Raw genomic sequence first — 15,617 nt, forward strand, 5'->3', positions numbered from 1 at the left:
ATCAGCAACATAATACATTCTCCCTTATTTTGTATTGGAGTCTTGGCATGTAAACATGATTTCAAGGTCCTCCTCATGTTCCTCTCATAAAGAGTGTGTACTGTACTTCAAAGACTCTCTATTATGACCCATCATGGCCTCAAAAAAACTCTCTCTCTGAGTAGGACTTTCAGACCAGGCCTATTACCATTGTATCTGTTCACTTAATAAGGCTGTCCCTGAACATCTTTTCTTTTAGAGCCATTAATTTTATGCCCCTCTAAGCAAATCCCAGAGGCAAAATGACTGACAGTTTCCTCAAAACCTGGACTGTTAGTCAGAGCTAAGTGGCTGATTCCTAAGAGTTATGGCCTCAACAAGTCATTTAAAAAAATCTTTTATAGAAATGAATCAGAAGGTTTCTTGCCTATTTATTTAGTAAGAAAGGTGGCATCCGAAGTACAGTTTTGGGCTAATGCTCTGACTTTTCCCCCTACTTTATCAATTTTTCTTATCTAACTAAGCAAAATTATCATTCACGTATCAGTTGCTGAAGAACCTGCATAGGGTCTGTTTGTCAAGTGTTTTCATTTTTGCTTTCCAGATAAATTGCACAGGTGAAGACATAATGAAAACACAGTATTAGTTATAAATCTTACTTAAGCTTCTTTGCTTTCTCATCTGCAGCATTTAACTTCCGCAGCCTCATTCGCTCCCGTGGAGTCATTTTCTGCACCTCAGACAGTTCCCGCAGGGTTTGCAAATGGACTTTTTTTTGCCTAAAAATAAAAGCACGCAAGCCTCTATTTATATAAAAATGTAAACAGCAATATTTAAAATCATTGTGTTACTGAAAGATGTTGTCATTTTGATCGCAACAATGAGGAAAGCATAAGTAATGTAATGGACTAAACAGAGGTTTGTTTACATTACAGTAGTGTTATATCAGATTTATTTTCATTATGAAAGTATGTAAAACACAGACCTATAAACCCAGAACATTTTACATGAACCATTTTAAATATTTCATAAGAGGATAGACAAAGTGAAATTCTCAGTACTTTATTAATAAAAAAAAAATGTGGAAGCACACCTACAAAAGTTATAGTCTCTTCCTTCATTCAGAGTATCACAAGCAGAAATTCTGCCTTCCAGTTTCACATTAAAGCAACTGATAACAACAATACAAACCAGAATTTAATAATCAATTTTAAACAGGAATAAAAGTTTAAAGCTAACTTTAAACTTCCCCTGAAAGCTAAACATGAATTACTAACTCACCTATTCCAGATCTCAACTGTGTCCATAAAAACAAAAGACCAATATATGTCCTATATTTGAAAAAACTGTACAGATCCCAGACTATTTACAGCCTACAGTGATTATAAAAATGCAACTGCAGTCATACATTATGACTTTCCATGTAAACCAAAAGTTTAGAGTATTGAAATTTATGGTGTGCAATATTCATTTTCAAATTGTTACGCTTGTTCTCAAGATTCAAGATTTAGCTTCCAAGTCTTCATCTACTTTGATGTGTGATCATCTAAGAACTTAATTTTATGTCCCAATAAATCACATAGCTCCCTGTAGACTATTATCTTGGAAACATCGGAATGTTTACAATACAAGGAGAGAGATTTTTACCATGTTTCTCAAATATTGGCTATGAAGGAAAATAGAAGAAGAATCTGAGTGGTAAAGGGAAACATAGGACACTGAAGAAAGATAACAAAATTTCAGTTTTTAAGCAAGCTGGAACAAATCGTTCAAGAATGAATAATTTAGACATTATGAAATAATTTATGCATTATAACAGAACTGGGATTTATAATATAAAAACCTCTGGGATAACAAAGCCGTTTTTCTTCCAAGTTGAGACTGAATTTGTAGAGTTTTATGCTCATTTAAATATTTAAAACTTCTGATTGGGTAGAACTGCAGTAAACTATTAGAGACTTTTATTAGAAAACACAAAGCTAGGCTGGGTTTGATATATAAATAATTCATGGAAAGAAAAAAATACATAGATGTAGAATGACAAAGTGGTTGGGAAGGATGTACAACAAGCAGCTACTGCTAGGGACTTCCAAAACTGAAATACAGCTTCATTTTTAGAACAAATGTACGATTACATAGGCTTCACAGTGAAATTGTTGTCCCCTGACTTTTTGAATGACAATACTTTCCAGCTATTTAAAGTTTAATTTTATCTGTCTCTATAGATCTGAAAATACAAGTCTTATTTGGCATTATGCTTAACAACAATGGCAATACAGTTTTTTAATGATCTCATCAGAATTTTATTTAGAACCTTTATAATATATTATTGTAATTAGATTCAGATATATTATTTTCATACATATTTTGAAGACTTAAGCCAACTGACTCAGAATATAGCATATTTCTGGGAGGATATATATCTAATGATAAAGGGTTTGTTTGTTTTTTAAATAAAAACAAATCTGTTGTCTTTAATTTGAAAAGCTTAAGGGTAAGTCCTGCCAAAAACAGATGCTCTGCACTGTGCTGAATTTCATGGGAACTCTGGGCCTCTGAAAACAGAGATCATCACTGCCAAGAGAAACTGACTTTTCATATGGAACTAATATAAATGCAAGGAGAAAATCTTCAAAAATGTACACACATTTTTCTAGAAATGAGCATTTTAAGAGCGCTGCTGCGTAAGGACAATTGGAAAAGGAGTGGATGTTTATAGGAAGGATTTATAAAAAGTAAATATTTATTTGTCATGGACACAAAGAGCGTCCCTACAAGCTCATGCAAAGAACTTGTTAGCACTTAGAATCTGTTCCTTGTGTTGAGGAAGATCACGGACCCATCTGTGCTGACCAGATGCAAGGGGCTATTGATCACAGAACAAACACTCTCTCTCTCTCTCTCTGTATAGGCCAATTCTGTCAATACACAATGTCAATTTGAAAGGTGATCTGTTTCAATATATTCAAACCAGATCCTATTAAACACCTTTGGAGCTTACTGTATTCCTTCAACGGTAGAGTACAGGTGTGATCAGTCCATCCCGGAAACACCTGGAAATTTGGAGGTTGATTTTCCATTTTGCAGATGTAATATTGCTCCCATAATAAGCTGCACCCACAATTATTGCCCCCAAATAAATAACCAAGAAAATGTATGATTTAAATTTAAAACTGTGTGTGCAGTTCAATGGAGGTGAAAAACTGTGTCTGCAAAATGAAGGCCAGGACTGCAAATCACATTGCTGATATTTCAAATACTTCATGCTTCTATATGGAAATTGAAACCTTGCCTGCATATCATACCTACCACATTTAGGAGCACAACTCTCCACTACCAAATAACTATATCTCCTCTGTGGGGCTATGAATTCACTTGGAGTTAATTAAGTGGGTCCCATGACCAATCTGAATAGTAAATGTAAAGCACATGGGAAGTGCCTGTAATATTTTATTAATAGTATATGTCCATCTATTTGTTTGATTTTTATTTTGTTGTTTGTGATATGAATACAAGAGGTAATCATAACTTGCACTTCTGTATTGCCTGTCATCTAAGGATCTCAAAGAAATTTACAAACAATTAATTAAGCCTCATAACAAATCAGAAGGCAAGTATGAGACAGGGAATGCTCACTTCACCGAACAGCGAAATATTACCACCTTTGTGCAGGAACACAGCACTGTTTAATAGTACGAAGCAATGCTAAGCACAATCTAGGACAGAAAGCGAAGTGGAATGCCAGATCCAACTATAACTGTAGGGGTAATTTAAGAAGGCAAAATGAAATTATCAACATTGAAATTTGCATTAATCATTGCAGTATTGTGATTTAATACTGTTTAAATTAAATATATTTAATGTCATTGAATTATCTCAGGTAACATGCAATGCATATTAGTGTAAGATCCAATAAATATGATTACTATTAATTTTTCAATATAGTTAAAAGGCAACTTCCATGATATCCTAAAGGCCTGCATACTAAATATTAGTTTAAATGTTTATGTCTTCAGTTTGAAACCATTTAGGAAAAAAGCCTTGATATTACTGTAGTAATGAACTACACAATGCATAACTGAATCATAACATACTTCAAATTATGACCTAATCTTTCAAAAGGTACAGCTCTGAGGTCCATATGTAAAAAATATGCATTAACTTGTATTTGTGAGCATGAATAATTTAATTACATGCGCAACAGTTACTATATTTGCATGTGTAAATACCTTGTGGGCATGCTGTTACGGGTTTGCACATAGAAATAATACGAATGCTTAGCTCTCATATAGTGCTTTTCCATAGACCTCAAAGCACTTCACAAATGTACATGTACAATCTGCATGTGCATATTTTTTAGCACAGATCCCTTTTAAAAATTTGGTCTTATGAGTTTAAATAAAAGTTTAAAACATAATCCATTTAGCAACACTTCCCTTTCTAGTACTTTTTAACTAATAAAACCACAGCAGTACTTACACAGCATTAATGATGTGAGCAGCTTCTTTCTGACAATTAAATGTCTTGTCTTTCAGAGTCATATTTGTGAATTTGCATTTGACATTCTGCTAGAAAATAAAAACAGCAGCAAAATCAACAAATTATAATAATACAGTGATTCAACATCTTCATCTGTGATCCAATATTTGGTACAGTCTGAATATAAAATGTTTTAACAACTTCTCTGTCCCTCTTCCAATAAAACCTAGCAATAATATACACTTTAGCAATACTAGGAACCAGAAAAGCAAGATGTTTACCAGAAAGTGTTGTTTTTCATTAAATATTTGGAACTCTCTTGGCCGCTGGCCATGTGGAACAGCCTAGAGATTCCACATAGCCCCCTACTCCCACCCAGCCCCAGTGATCTCAGAAGTTTGCAATATACAAATGAAAACTCTCTTACTGCTCATAAAATTTCATACTGAGCAGACTCACTCACCGACTCCCCTTTCTAGAGGGTGTGAGGTGAGGGCAGCTTTGTTTTCCCACCATAATTTGGAAAGAGAACTTCTATCTCAAACTTCCATGGATTTCTCTCTGGCTCATTTCTTCTCAACAAATGTTCTTCTACTTCAGTGCATTTTTGCAATCTACATATTTGCATGGTAAGTGCATGTCTATTACTTTTTCCACTTTAAATACCTGTAATTGTTCATCAATGTAGGGGATTTTTAGAATCTCTGCTGCAGATGGCCGCAGGGAAGGATTCTTGTTCAGCATGCTGAAATATTAGAGGAAGAAAAAGAATTCAGTTATTCTGAAAATAATTGAACATATACAATAAGCCAGAGAACAACAAACCTGTGGAGAACTGTGTTCAGTTTACTTGGATATCTGTCAGGAAGAGTAGGTGTGTTACCCTCCACGATTTTTAGCACAATAGACAAAAAATTGTGTCCAGTAAATGCATGATCCATACAGCACATCTCATACAAAATGCATCCCAGTGACCTAGAAGAACAAAATAAAATGATGTAAGGAAATAGCAAGGACAATATTTTGAAGTGGCATATACATTGACAATATAGTAATTATAACAACAGGGTCTATAAAGAGCTGAATTGTGTGTCCTTTTGTCTTGATGGTAGGACACTTTGATGCCATACGGTTTTCTTCATTTGAAATAGTCTTCATTCAGACCATAAAATCATCTGCTACTGATTAGAATTTGTAAAGCCTGTAGCTATTATCGTTTCATTTCCACCGACATAGGAAGGAAAGTTAAACCACATAAAAAGATTATTACATAAATCAGCTTGTGTGTTTGTTACAGTCAGTACTGGATGTTTTAACTAGAAACAGGCAGAGAGGTGATATTCAAATACAGATTCCTTTGGGGGTTTAGGTGTAAGGTCAAATCAGGACTAGAGTTCAGGTCTGGTTTCAAAAGCACCTAAAATAGCTTCAAATGATGAAAAAAACAGGGTTACTTACCAGTAACTGCTGTTCTTCAAGATGTGTTGCTCATGTCCATTTTGTGATAGGTGTGTGAACGCCTCTCGTGCACAGTTACTGGAAATTTCTTCCCCTTAGCAGATCCCGTAGGGCCAGCTCCGGCACCACTGGAGCCCTGCTCATGCCGCAGTATATGGGGCGCTGCCAGCCCTACGCCCCCTCATACCCTTCTTTCCACTAACTCCGGCAGCGGGGACGGGGAGGAGGAGAGGGGAGGAAAAAAGGGGAGGGGCGGGGTTGATCATGGAATGGACATGAGCAATACATCTTGAAGAACAGCAGTTACTGGTAAGTAACCTTGTTTTCTTCTTTGAGTGCTTGCTCATGCCCATTCCATTATAGGTGACTAACAAGCAATACCTTGGAGGTGGGTAGGAGTTACTGATGAGCTGCCTGCAGCACTGCTCTGCCAAAGCCTGTGTCCTCTCACGCCTGCTGGATGATGGCGTAGTGGGACATGAAGGTATGCATCGATGACCAGGTGGCGGCTCTGCAGATGCCTTGCATGGGCACTCTCTCCAGGAAGGCTGTAGACAAAGCTTGAGCTCTCGTTGAGTGCACTGTGATGGTCCCCAGAAGTGACACCTTCGCCTGCTCATAGCAGAACTTGATGCATGATGTTATCCACAAGGAGATGCACTGGGTGGAGACAGGTAAGCCTTTCATCCGGTCCGCCACTGTGATGAAGGGCTGTGTTGATCTCTGGAACGGCTTTGTGCGCTTAATGTAGAAGGCCAGGGCCTGTCTCATGTCCAGTGAGTGCCATCTCTCCTCCTCTGAACCGTGATGTTTGGGAAAAAATACGGGGAGAAAAAAAACAGGGTTACTTACCAGTAACTGTTGTTCTTTGAGATGTGTTGCTCATATCCATTCCAATTTAGGTGTGTGTGCGCCCCGTGCACAGATTCCCGGAACATTTTTCCCTTAGCACACCTGCAGGGCCGGGTGCGGCGCCCCCTGGAGTGCCGCGCTCATATCGCGGAATATAGGGCGCTCGCGGCCCCACGGGTCCCCAGTCCCTTCTTTCTGACAACTCCGACAGTGGGGACAGAGGGTGGGTTTGGAATGGATATGAGCAACACATCTCAAAGAACAACAGTTACTGGTAAGTAACCCTGTTTTCTATCTTCAAGTGATTGCTCATATGCATTCCAATTTAGGTGATTAAGTAGACATACCCTTGGAGTCACTGGCGAGCAGCTCTATTCAGCACGGCTCTGCCGACTGCTGCATCGTCCCTTGCCTGCTCAACAATGGCGTAGTGGGTCGTAAAAGTGTGCACCGACGACAAGGTCGCTGCTCTACAGATGTCCCGCAGAAGCACATTCTCTAGGAAGGCCGCAGATGAGGCCTGGGCTCTGGTCGAATGTGCTTTCACTGGTCCTGGCAGGGGCACTTTTGCCCTCTCATAACATGTCTTAATACAGGTTATGATCCACGATGAGATTCGCTGGGTGGAGACGGGAGAGCCTTTCATCCGGTCTGCCACTGCCACGAACAATTGCGTCGATTTCCGGAAGGGCCTGGTTCTCTCCACGTAGTATGCCAGGGCCCGTCTGACATCCAGCGAATGCCATCTCCGTTCGTCTGCCGACCCATGTGGTTTAGGGAAAAACACAGGGAGGAAGATGTCTTGATTATAGTGGAACTGGGACACTACCTTGTTCGGGTGGGGCCGCAGCCTCACCTTGTCCCTATAGAAAATCTTATAAGGGGGCTCCGATGTCAATGCTCTTATCTCGGAGACCTTCCTGGCCGATGTAATGGCCACCAGGAAGGATACCTTCCAAGAGAGGACCAGTAGGGAAGATGTGGCCACGGTTCGAAGGGGGGTCCTGTCAGCATGGTGAGGACCAGGTTTAAATCCCAGGGAGGGATCGGGTCCCGAACCTGTGGAAACATCCTTTCCACCCCTTTGAGGAATCTGACCGACATGGGGTGGGAAAACAGGGAACGCCCCTCCATCGGCTGGTGGAAGGCCGAGATGGCCGCCAGGTGTACCTTCAGGGAGGCCAAAGCTAGGCCTTGGATCTTAAGGTGTAGAAGGTATTCCAGAACCACCTGTATTGGCGAGCAGCCTGGCGTGATACCCCTGGCCTCCGCCCAACCAGTAAAGCGCCTCCACTTAGCCCAGTACGTAACCTGTGTGGGGGGGTTTCTGCTACCCAACAGAACCTGTTGGACCTGTAAGGAGCAGGCTCTTTCTTCCTCTGTCAGCCAGAGAGTCTCCAAGCTGTCAGGTGGAGGGAGTCCAGGTCCAGGTGCAGCAGGAGCTCCTGGTCCTGGGAGAGCAGGTCGTATCGCCTGGGGAGCGTGATCGGTGTGGCGATGGATAGGTTGAGCAGCATACTGTACCAGTACTGTCTCGGCCACGCTGGGGCAATCAGGATGATATTCGCCCTGTCCCTCTTGATCTTGAGAAGGACTTGAGGGAGGAGCGGAATGGGAGGAAATGCATACATCAGACCCCCCACCCATTCTATTAGGAACGCGTCGGACAGGGAGCCCGGCTTGCGACCTCGGAGCGAGCAGTATTTCGGGCACTTCCTGTTCCAAGATGACGCGAACAGGTCCAGTTGGTCCACCCCACTCTCGGAAGATTGAAGCCGCTACCTCCTGGTGTAGCGACCACTCGTGTCGGGGTGAGAACGACCTGCTCAGGCGGTCCGCCTCGTCGCTCCTGCTCCCCGGGAGGTGAGAGGCAAATAAATGAAAGTCGTGCCTCACTGCAAATTCCCATAGACGTGTAGCCTCCTGGCACAGGGCCGAGGAACGCGCTTCCCCCTGCCTGTTCATGTATAACATGGCTGCGGTATTGTCCGTGAGGACCTGCACCATCCTACCCCTCAGGAATCTGAGGAAGGACTTGCAGGCCAACCGTACTGCTTTGAGCTCGTGAACGTTGATGTGTAGGGCTCTCTCCGCCGGAGACCATAACCCTTGGGTGCCTAGGTCTCTGCTGATGTGGGCTCCCCATCCCATATCCGAGGCATCTGTGACAAGAACCACTGACGAGTCAGGTCTCTGACTGGGACTCCCTTGAGCACCTCCCTCGGGTTCCTCCACCAATCGAGGGAGGACAGCACCTGTGGGGGAACCGTGACCACCTTGGTCAGTAAATGTCTGGAAGGTACATAAACCGAAGATAACCAAGCCTGTAGAGGCCGTAGCTTGAGACGTGCCAGCCTAACCACATACGTCAATAATAGTACCCATCACCTGGAATCAGGGCTGTGGCAGGAAGGCTCTTGCCCGAATGGCATCCAGGGTTGCCCCTATGAAGTCTAGCACTGCACCGGGGTGAGTGTGGACCTCTGCTCATTAATGAGCAACCCCAGTCTGGTGCATGTGGCGCAAGTCAGCTCCAGGCTGTTCTGTACATGAATCCTGGATCTGCCCTTGATGAGCCAGTCATCCAGGTAGGGGAAGATTTGTACCCCGTTGCGGCGCAAGTGGGCCGTGACTACCGCCATACACTTAGTAAAAACCCTCGGGGCCGAGGACAGGCCAAATGGGAGGGCCGTGAATTGGTAGTAGCCTCCTTCTATCATAAATCTCAGGAACCTCCTGTGTCCTGGCAAAATGAAGATGTGAAAATACACATCCTTTAAATCGAGAGCAGCGTACCAATCCCCTGGATCTAGAGCAGGAATTATAGAAGCTAGGGAGATCATATGAAATCAAATTTGTCTGATAAACCTATTCAGACGACGGAGGTCCAGGATAGGCCTCAGGCCCCCCTTGGCCTTGGGGATCAGGAAATACCTGGAGTAAAATCCCCTTCCCCTTTCTGCATGCGGAACCTCCTCTACCACGCCAAGCCCCAGAAGGGAGTGAACCTCCTGCATGAGAAGCTGCTCGTGAGCAGGGTCCCCACAGGGGGACAGGGTAGGAGGAGAATTCGGGGGAAAGGCCGTGAGCTGAAGGGCATATCCGTTGAGGACCACCCCCAGGACCCAGCGGTCTGTAGTAATTGTCTCCCAAGCCTGATAGTACGGCCGAAGCCTGTTTTCAAAGGGTCGGTTAAGATCCAGGGGGAAACGAAGAGCGCCACCCTCAAAGTCACTGTCAAAAGCGTTTATTACCGTTTCCGGATCCAGCCTTGCCGCTGTGCTGTGCCCGCGCCAAAGAACCCTGCCGGTCATGGCGATTGGGCCCTCTAAACCGTTCCCGACCCCTCCTAGGCTGAGGGGCCCTAGGGGCTGGTCTTGGCCAGGGAGGCGGGCGTTGTCGAGGCTGGGGGCGAGACTGACGTCTCGATGTTTGAGGGGTGTATAGCCCCAGGGACCTCAGGGTAGCCCTTGAATCTTTTAGAGCATGCAACCTGTTATCTGTCCTCTCTGAAAAGAGGCTGGAACCCTCAAATGGAAGGTCCTGAATTGTTTGCTGGACCTCTGGAGATAAACCAGAAGCCTGCAGCCATGAACAGCGGCGCAAGACGATGGCTGAAGCCATCGCTCTGCCTGCGGTGTCTGCCGCATAACTCGCCGATTGTAAGACTGCCTGGGCCACAGCCTCTCCCTCCTGTGCCACCGTGGCCAGGTCTGCAGCTTGATCTGGGGGAAGCGCTGCAACTAGACGCTGCAGGGAGGCCCGCAAGTTTTGATTATACTTTCCCAGGAGGGCCTGGTGGTTCGCTACCCTCAATTGTAATGCGGCAGTGGAATACACCTTGCGGCGAAAGAGGTCTAGTTTCTTCCCCTCCCTGTCCTTGGGAGTGCTTCCCTGACCCCCCTGGTGGTCCCTTTGATTAGCCGCGTCCACCACTAGAGTTCCTGGGGCAGGGTGATTATAAAGGAACTCAAAGTTTTCCTTTGGCACATAATATTTCCTCTCTGTTCCCTTAGATGTTGGGGGAACAGAAGAAGGTGTCTGCCAAACCGCCTTAACTATTTTCACGACCCTTTCATGAACTAGTAGGGCCACTCGAGAGGGCCCAGAGGACCCTGAAGGCCCAAACAGGGGATTGTCCTCCTCAGACATCTCCTTAAGCGGTAGACCCAAATTATTGGCCACCTGCTCAAGGAGGTCTTGGTGCGCCCGAAAATCAAAAAGGGGCGACTTGTGGTCTCTTGAAGTCCCTTCATCTGGAGATGAAGAGGAGGATAATGGAGTGGGCCCTGTGGAGGGACCCTCATCCTGGTCTGACTCCGCTTCGGAGGGAACATGCGGAGCTGGCTGAATCGGGGGAGGTGGAGGCTGAACCAACCCTGAATGGAGCGACTCAACCCCTTGTGCTGGAGGCCAACCCGGCATAGGAAACTGAGGGGCCTCCACGTGTCGACCCTGGTGGCCCGAGCCCGTGGACCGCTTCTTACGGCCTTTAGGCAGGGAGCAGCTCCGTGAAGAAGAGGTCAAGTGGTGTCGACGCCTGCGGTGCCTTCTGGAGGAAGACCAGCTAGAGGAGCTGGTAGACCTCCTGTGTCTATGGCACGACCTCTTATAGAGCCGCTTATCACCTCGGGAGCAGGAACGGTGGTTTCTGTGGCTACGTGACGGTGACTCTGAGCGGGAGCATGCCTTTCCCACTGTCGCCGCCCTGCTCGGTACCGCGGCAGGGTCGTGCGTAGCGTGCGCCGGTATCATCGGTGCCGAGTGCCCCGGTGCCAGTATCATCGGTGCCGAGAGCGCCGGTGTTGGGTACGGCAGTGCTGGGCACACCGAAGGCATAGTCATTTGGCCCGACAGTGCCTGGGTCCCCAGGAGAGCCGGAGGCATCGGTGATTTCCCCGTCAGGGAGGCTGGCGGTGCCGATGTGGTCGGTGCCACGTCGAAGGGGACCTATAGAACCTCCTGGCTCGGTGCTGTCGCTCTGCAATGGTGGCCCGGGCTACCGATAGGCAAGCCGGTGCGGTGCCGCGATGCTTCCCGCACCGGAGTGCTCAAGCCTGAGCTGCGGTTGGTGCCGGAGTCGGCGCTGAAGCTCCTGTGCCGGCTCTTGGGGCCTCTTGACCGCCCGTAGTGCCGAGGCGCTCGATGACCGAGAGTCGGATCTCGGAGGGGATGGGCTCTCCACCCTCCGTGACCGTCTGGGTGAGGATCGGGAGCGATGCTTCCTCCACCCACCGGGGCCACCCAGCACAGGTTTGCCCCAAGACGCAAGTCCCAGATCCCTCGGCCGAGGGGGGGACGGAGGTGTAGACAAGGCCACGAGGGCCTTTGCCACGGCAAACACCTCTGGCGTTGACGGTCCTTGTAAGAGCGCTCCCCCACCCCCAGGAGTCGGGGGAGGCTCCCTACGAGGAGACACCGGTGCCGGAGGAACCTCCACGGCATGTGGTTGGGGTGTCTCCTGAACATCTCCCTGCTTAGTTGGTCGCAGGGAGGAGTCCTTAGAGGTGGTCTTGGACCGCTTCTTCTTGGTCAGCACCGACGACTTTGGTGCCGCTGCCAGTGCCGGAGGTGCACTCTGCACCGAGGATATGCTCGGTGCCGGAGATCTCGATGGCTCGGAGGCCGGGCGCAGTGCGGACTCCATAAGTAAGGCCTTCAGCCTCGCGTCCCATTCTTTTTGGGTACGGGGCTTGAACGACTTGCAAATCCGGCACTTCTCTTTTCGGTGCTGCTCTCCGAGGCAACGAAGGCAGCGATCGTGAGGGTCACTCACGGGAAATTGCTTGGTGCAGAGAGCACAACTCTTAAAGCCAGTGGAGCCAGGCATGGCTCCACCGAAGTCCCTAAGGGCACTTAATCTAAACAATCACTAATTAACTCTTTTAAATGACAAAAACTAACTTAACAACTACTTTGGTGCTCTAACAAGAGCGATAATGCTAAGCACTGCTGCTTGCAATAGCAAGGGGCAAAAGTTCCAGCAACCGTCAGAGGCGGAAAGAAGGAACTGGGGACCCGCGGGGCCGGGAGCACCCTATATACTGCGATATGAGCGCGGCACTCCAGGGGGCGCCGCACCCGGCCCTGCGGGTGTGCTAAGGGAAAAATGTTCTGGGAATCTGTGCACGGGGCGCGCACACACCTAAATTGGAATGCATATGAGCAATCACTCGAAGATAGAATATCCTGGTTACAATGAAATTGGGAAACCACCTTGGGCAGAAAGGCCGAGTGCGGCCTCAACTGAACCTTATCTTTATAAAATACTGTATGGGGGGCTCCGAGGTCAGCGCCCTAATGTTGGAGACCTTCCTTGCAGAGGTAATGGCCACCAGAAAGGCCACCTTCCAGGAAAGTAGAAGCAGAGGGCATGAAGCCATGGGTTCAAAAGAAGGCCACCATGAGTCGTGAGAGGACCAGGTTGAGATCTCAGGGAGGCACCGGGTCATGGACCTGTGGATAGAGCCTATCCACCCGTTTGAGGAACCTGACCGACACTGGGTGGGAGAACAGCCATCTCCCCACTAGCAACTGACTGAAAGCCGAAATAGCCACTAAGGGAACCTTCAGCGTGGCCACCGCCAGACCCTGGAGCTTTAGCTGAAGCAAATACTCCACAATCGCCTATATAGGCGAGAGGCAGGGCAGGATACCCTGGGCCACAATCAGCCACAGAGCCTTCACGCTATGAGGTGCAGGGAGTCCAGGTCCAGGTGAAACAGGAGACCGTGGTCCTGGGACAGGAGATCATGCTGTCTCAGGAGCTCCAGAGCGGGGGGCGATTGAGAGGTCCGGCAGCATGCTGAACCAATGCTGGCATGGCCAGGCTGGAGCAATCAAGATAACGTTTGCTCTGTCCCTCTTGATCTTTAGCAGGACTTTGAGCAGCAGGGGAATGGGTGGGAATGCATACAAGAGGCTCCCCAACCAGTCCAGGAGGAAGGAGTCAGAGATCGACCCGGTCTCTCGACCACAGAGAGAGCAGAACTGTGGGCACTTCTTGTTCCAGGCCAACGTGAACAGGTCCACCTGGGGAGAGCCCCACCTCCGGAAGACCATAGACACTACCTCTGGGTGTAGCGACCAGTCGTGGTGGGTAAGAATGATCTGCTGAGGCAATCTGCCTCATCATTCCTCAGTCCCGGGAAGTGAGAGGCTATCATGTGGAAATCGTGCCTCACCGCAAAATCCAACAGGAAGATAGCTTCTCTACAGAGGGCTCCTCCCTGCCTGTTGAGGTAGTACATGTTGTCTGTCAGCACCTGTACCACCCTGCCCACAAGGAAGCGGAGGAACACTCTGCACGCTAGGCGAATGGCCCGCAGCTCCTTCATATTGATGTGCAGGCACCTCTCCTCTCTCAACCAGTTCCCTTGTGTGCCGAGGTTGGCATTGATATGGGCCCCCAACCATATATCCGAGGTGTCCAATATTTGGGCAATTGAGGGGATTAGTTCCTCGAACTGAATGCCCTTTAACACTGCCCACGGGGTCCTCCACCAGTCTAGGGAGGCTAGGACGGGCGGGGGAACTGTGACCACCTGATCCTAGGGTGTCTGCTCAGGACACACACCAAAGCCAGCTATGCTTGAAGCGGTCTGAGCTTCAGGCAAGCAAGTCTCACCACACAGGTGCAGTCACCATGTGACCTAACAGCTGCAGGCAATGTCTGACTGTTGTCGTGGGGCATTGGTGCAGATGGGCGATAATGGAGACCACTGCCTTGAAGTGCAGTTGGGGCAGGAAGGCTCTGGCCTGGGAAGTGTCCAGGGTAGCACCAATGAACTCTATGAGCTGCACTGGATTTAACATGTATGTTTGTTCGTTTATCAACAGGCCCAGCCAGCAGTAAGTGGCGCATGTGAGGGTCACACTGCTCTGAACTTGGGACCTGGACCTGCCCTTTATTAGCCAGTCATCCAGGCATGGGAAAATTTGTACACCCTTTCGCCTCAGGTGCACAGCCACTACCGCCATGCATTTGGTAAACACCCTTGGGGCTGAAGACAGGCCAAAGGGTAAGGCTGTGAATTGGTAAGTGGGAGCCAACCACCATGAAGTGAAGGAAGCGCCTGTGGCTGTGGAGGATAGATATGTGGAGATCGAGGGCAGCATACCAGTCTCCTGGATCCAGGGAAGGGATTATGGAAGCTAGGGAGACCATGCGAAACTTGAGTCTCTTGATATATTTGTTGAGATGAGGCAGGTCTAATTTGGGCCTTAGACCCTCTTTCGCCTTGGGAATGAGGAAGTACCTCGAGTAGAACCCTCTCCCCACCATGCCCTGAGGGACCTTTTCCACCGCTCCCAGGCTGAGGAGGGTCTCCACCTCCTGTATGAGGAGTTGCTTGTGAGAGGGGTCCCTGAAGAGGGACAGAGGGGGAGGGTTGTTGCGGGGGAAAAGAGACAAACTGGAGGGCACAGCCTACTGAAACTATACCAAGGACCCAGCGGTCCAAAGTAATACTGGACCACTTGGAGTGGAAGGGCGCTAGACGGTTCAAAAAGGGGCAGAAGGGACCCAGGAGAAGGGTTGGGGTGCCACCCACGGGCGCACCATCAAAAAGGCCTCTTCTGGTTGCCCAACCACGTGGAGGATCCCCGCTGGGGGGTTGAGGAGGAACTCGGGGGTGGATTGCGTCTCCTAGAACCCCTATTTCTGTCCCATTGCCTATAGGTCGGGAACGGCCAAGGTTGGAACCTCTGTTGCTGCTGTGCCTGGGGAAGTGACTGATGCCTAGACATCTACGGTGTGTAAAGGCCCAGGGAGTGAAGTGTGGCCCTCGAGTCCTTCAGACCATGCAACTTAGCATCAGTCTGGTCAGAAAACAAGGCCGACCCATCGA

At 47.9% G+C, this 15,617-nt stretch overlaps 1 protein-coding gene across 6 annotated transcripts in view; it reads right to left on the reverse strand.

Moving 5' to 3' along the window:
• The window catches only part of NEK11 (NIMA related kinase 11), a 164,677-nt gene that overhangs the window by 73,420 nt on the left and 75,640 nt on the right, over positions 1 to 15,617 (reverse strand). For 5 of the 6 annotated variants that reach the window (XM_067561783.1, XM_067561780.1, XM_067561785.1 and 2 more), the window contains 4 exons: positions 5,284 to 5,433; positions 5,125 to 5,203; positions 4,459 to 4,547; positions 639 to 758 (listed from right to left, as the gene is read on the reverse strand). In XM_067561783.1, the coding sequence (XP_067417884.1) occupies positions 639 to 758; positions 4,459 to 4,547; positions 5,125 to 5,203; positions 5,284 to 5,433 (438 nt within the window). The remainder of the gene's footprint in view (positions 1 to 638; positions 759 to 4,458; positions 4,548 to 5,124; positions 5,204 to 5,283; positions 5,434 to 15,617) is intronic. The other variant, XM_067561781.1, reaches the window with a different exon arrangement.

Source organism: Emydura macquarii, unplaced genomic scaffold (genome assembly GCF_026122565.2).
Source record: "Emydura macquarii macquarii isolate MOO-44397 ecotype Brisbane River unplaced genomic scaffold, CSIRO-AGI_Emac_v2 contig_2422, whole genome shotgun sequence".
Lineage (NCBI taxonomy): Eukaryota > Metazoa > Chordata > Testudines > Chelidae > Emydura > Emydura macquarii.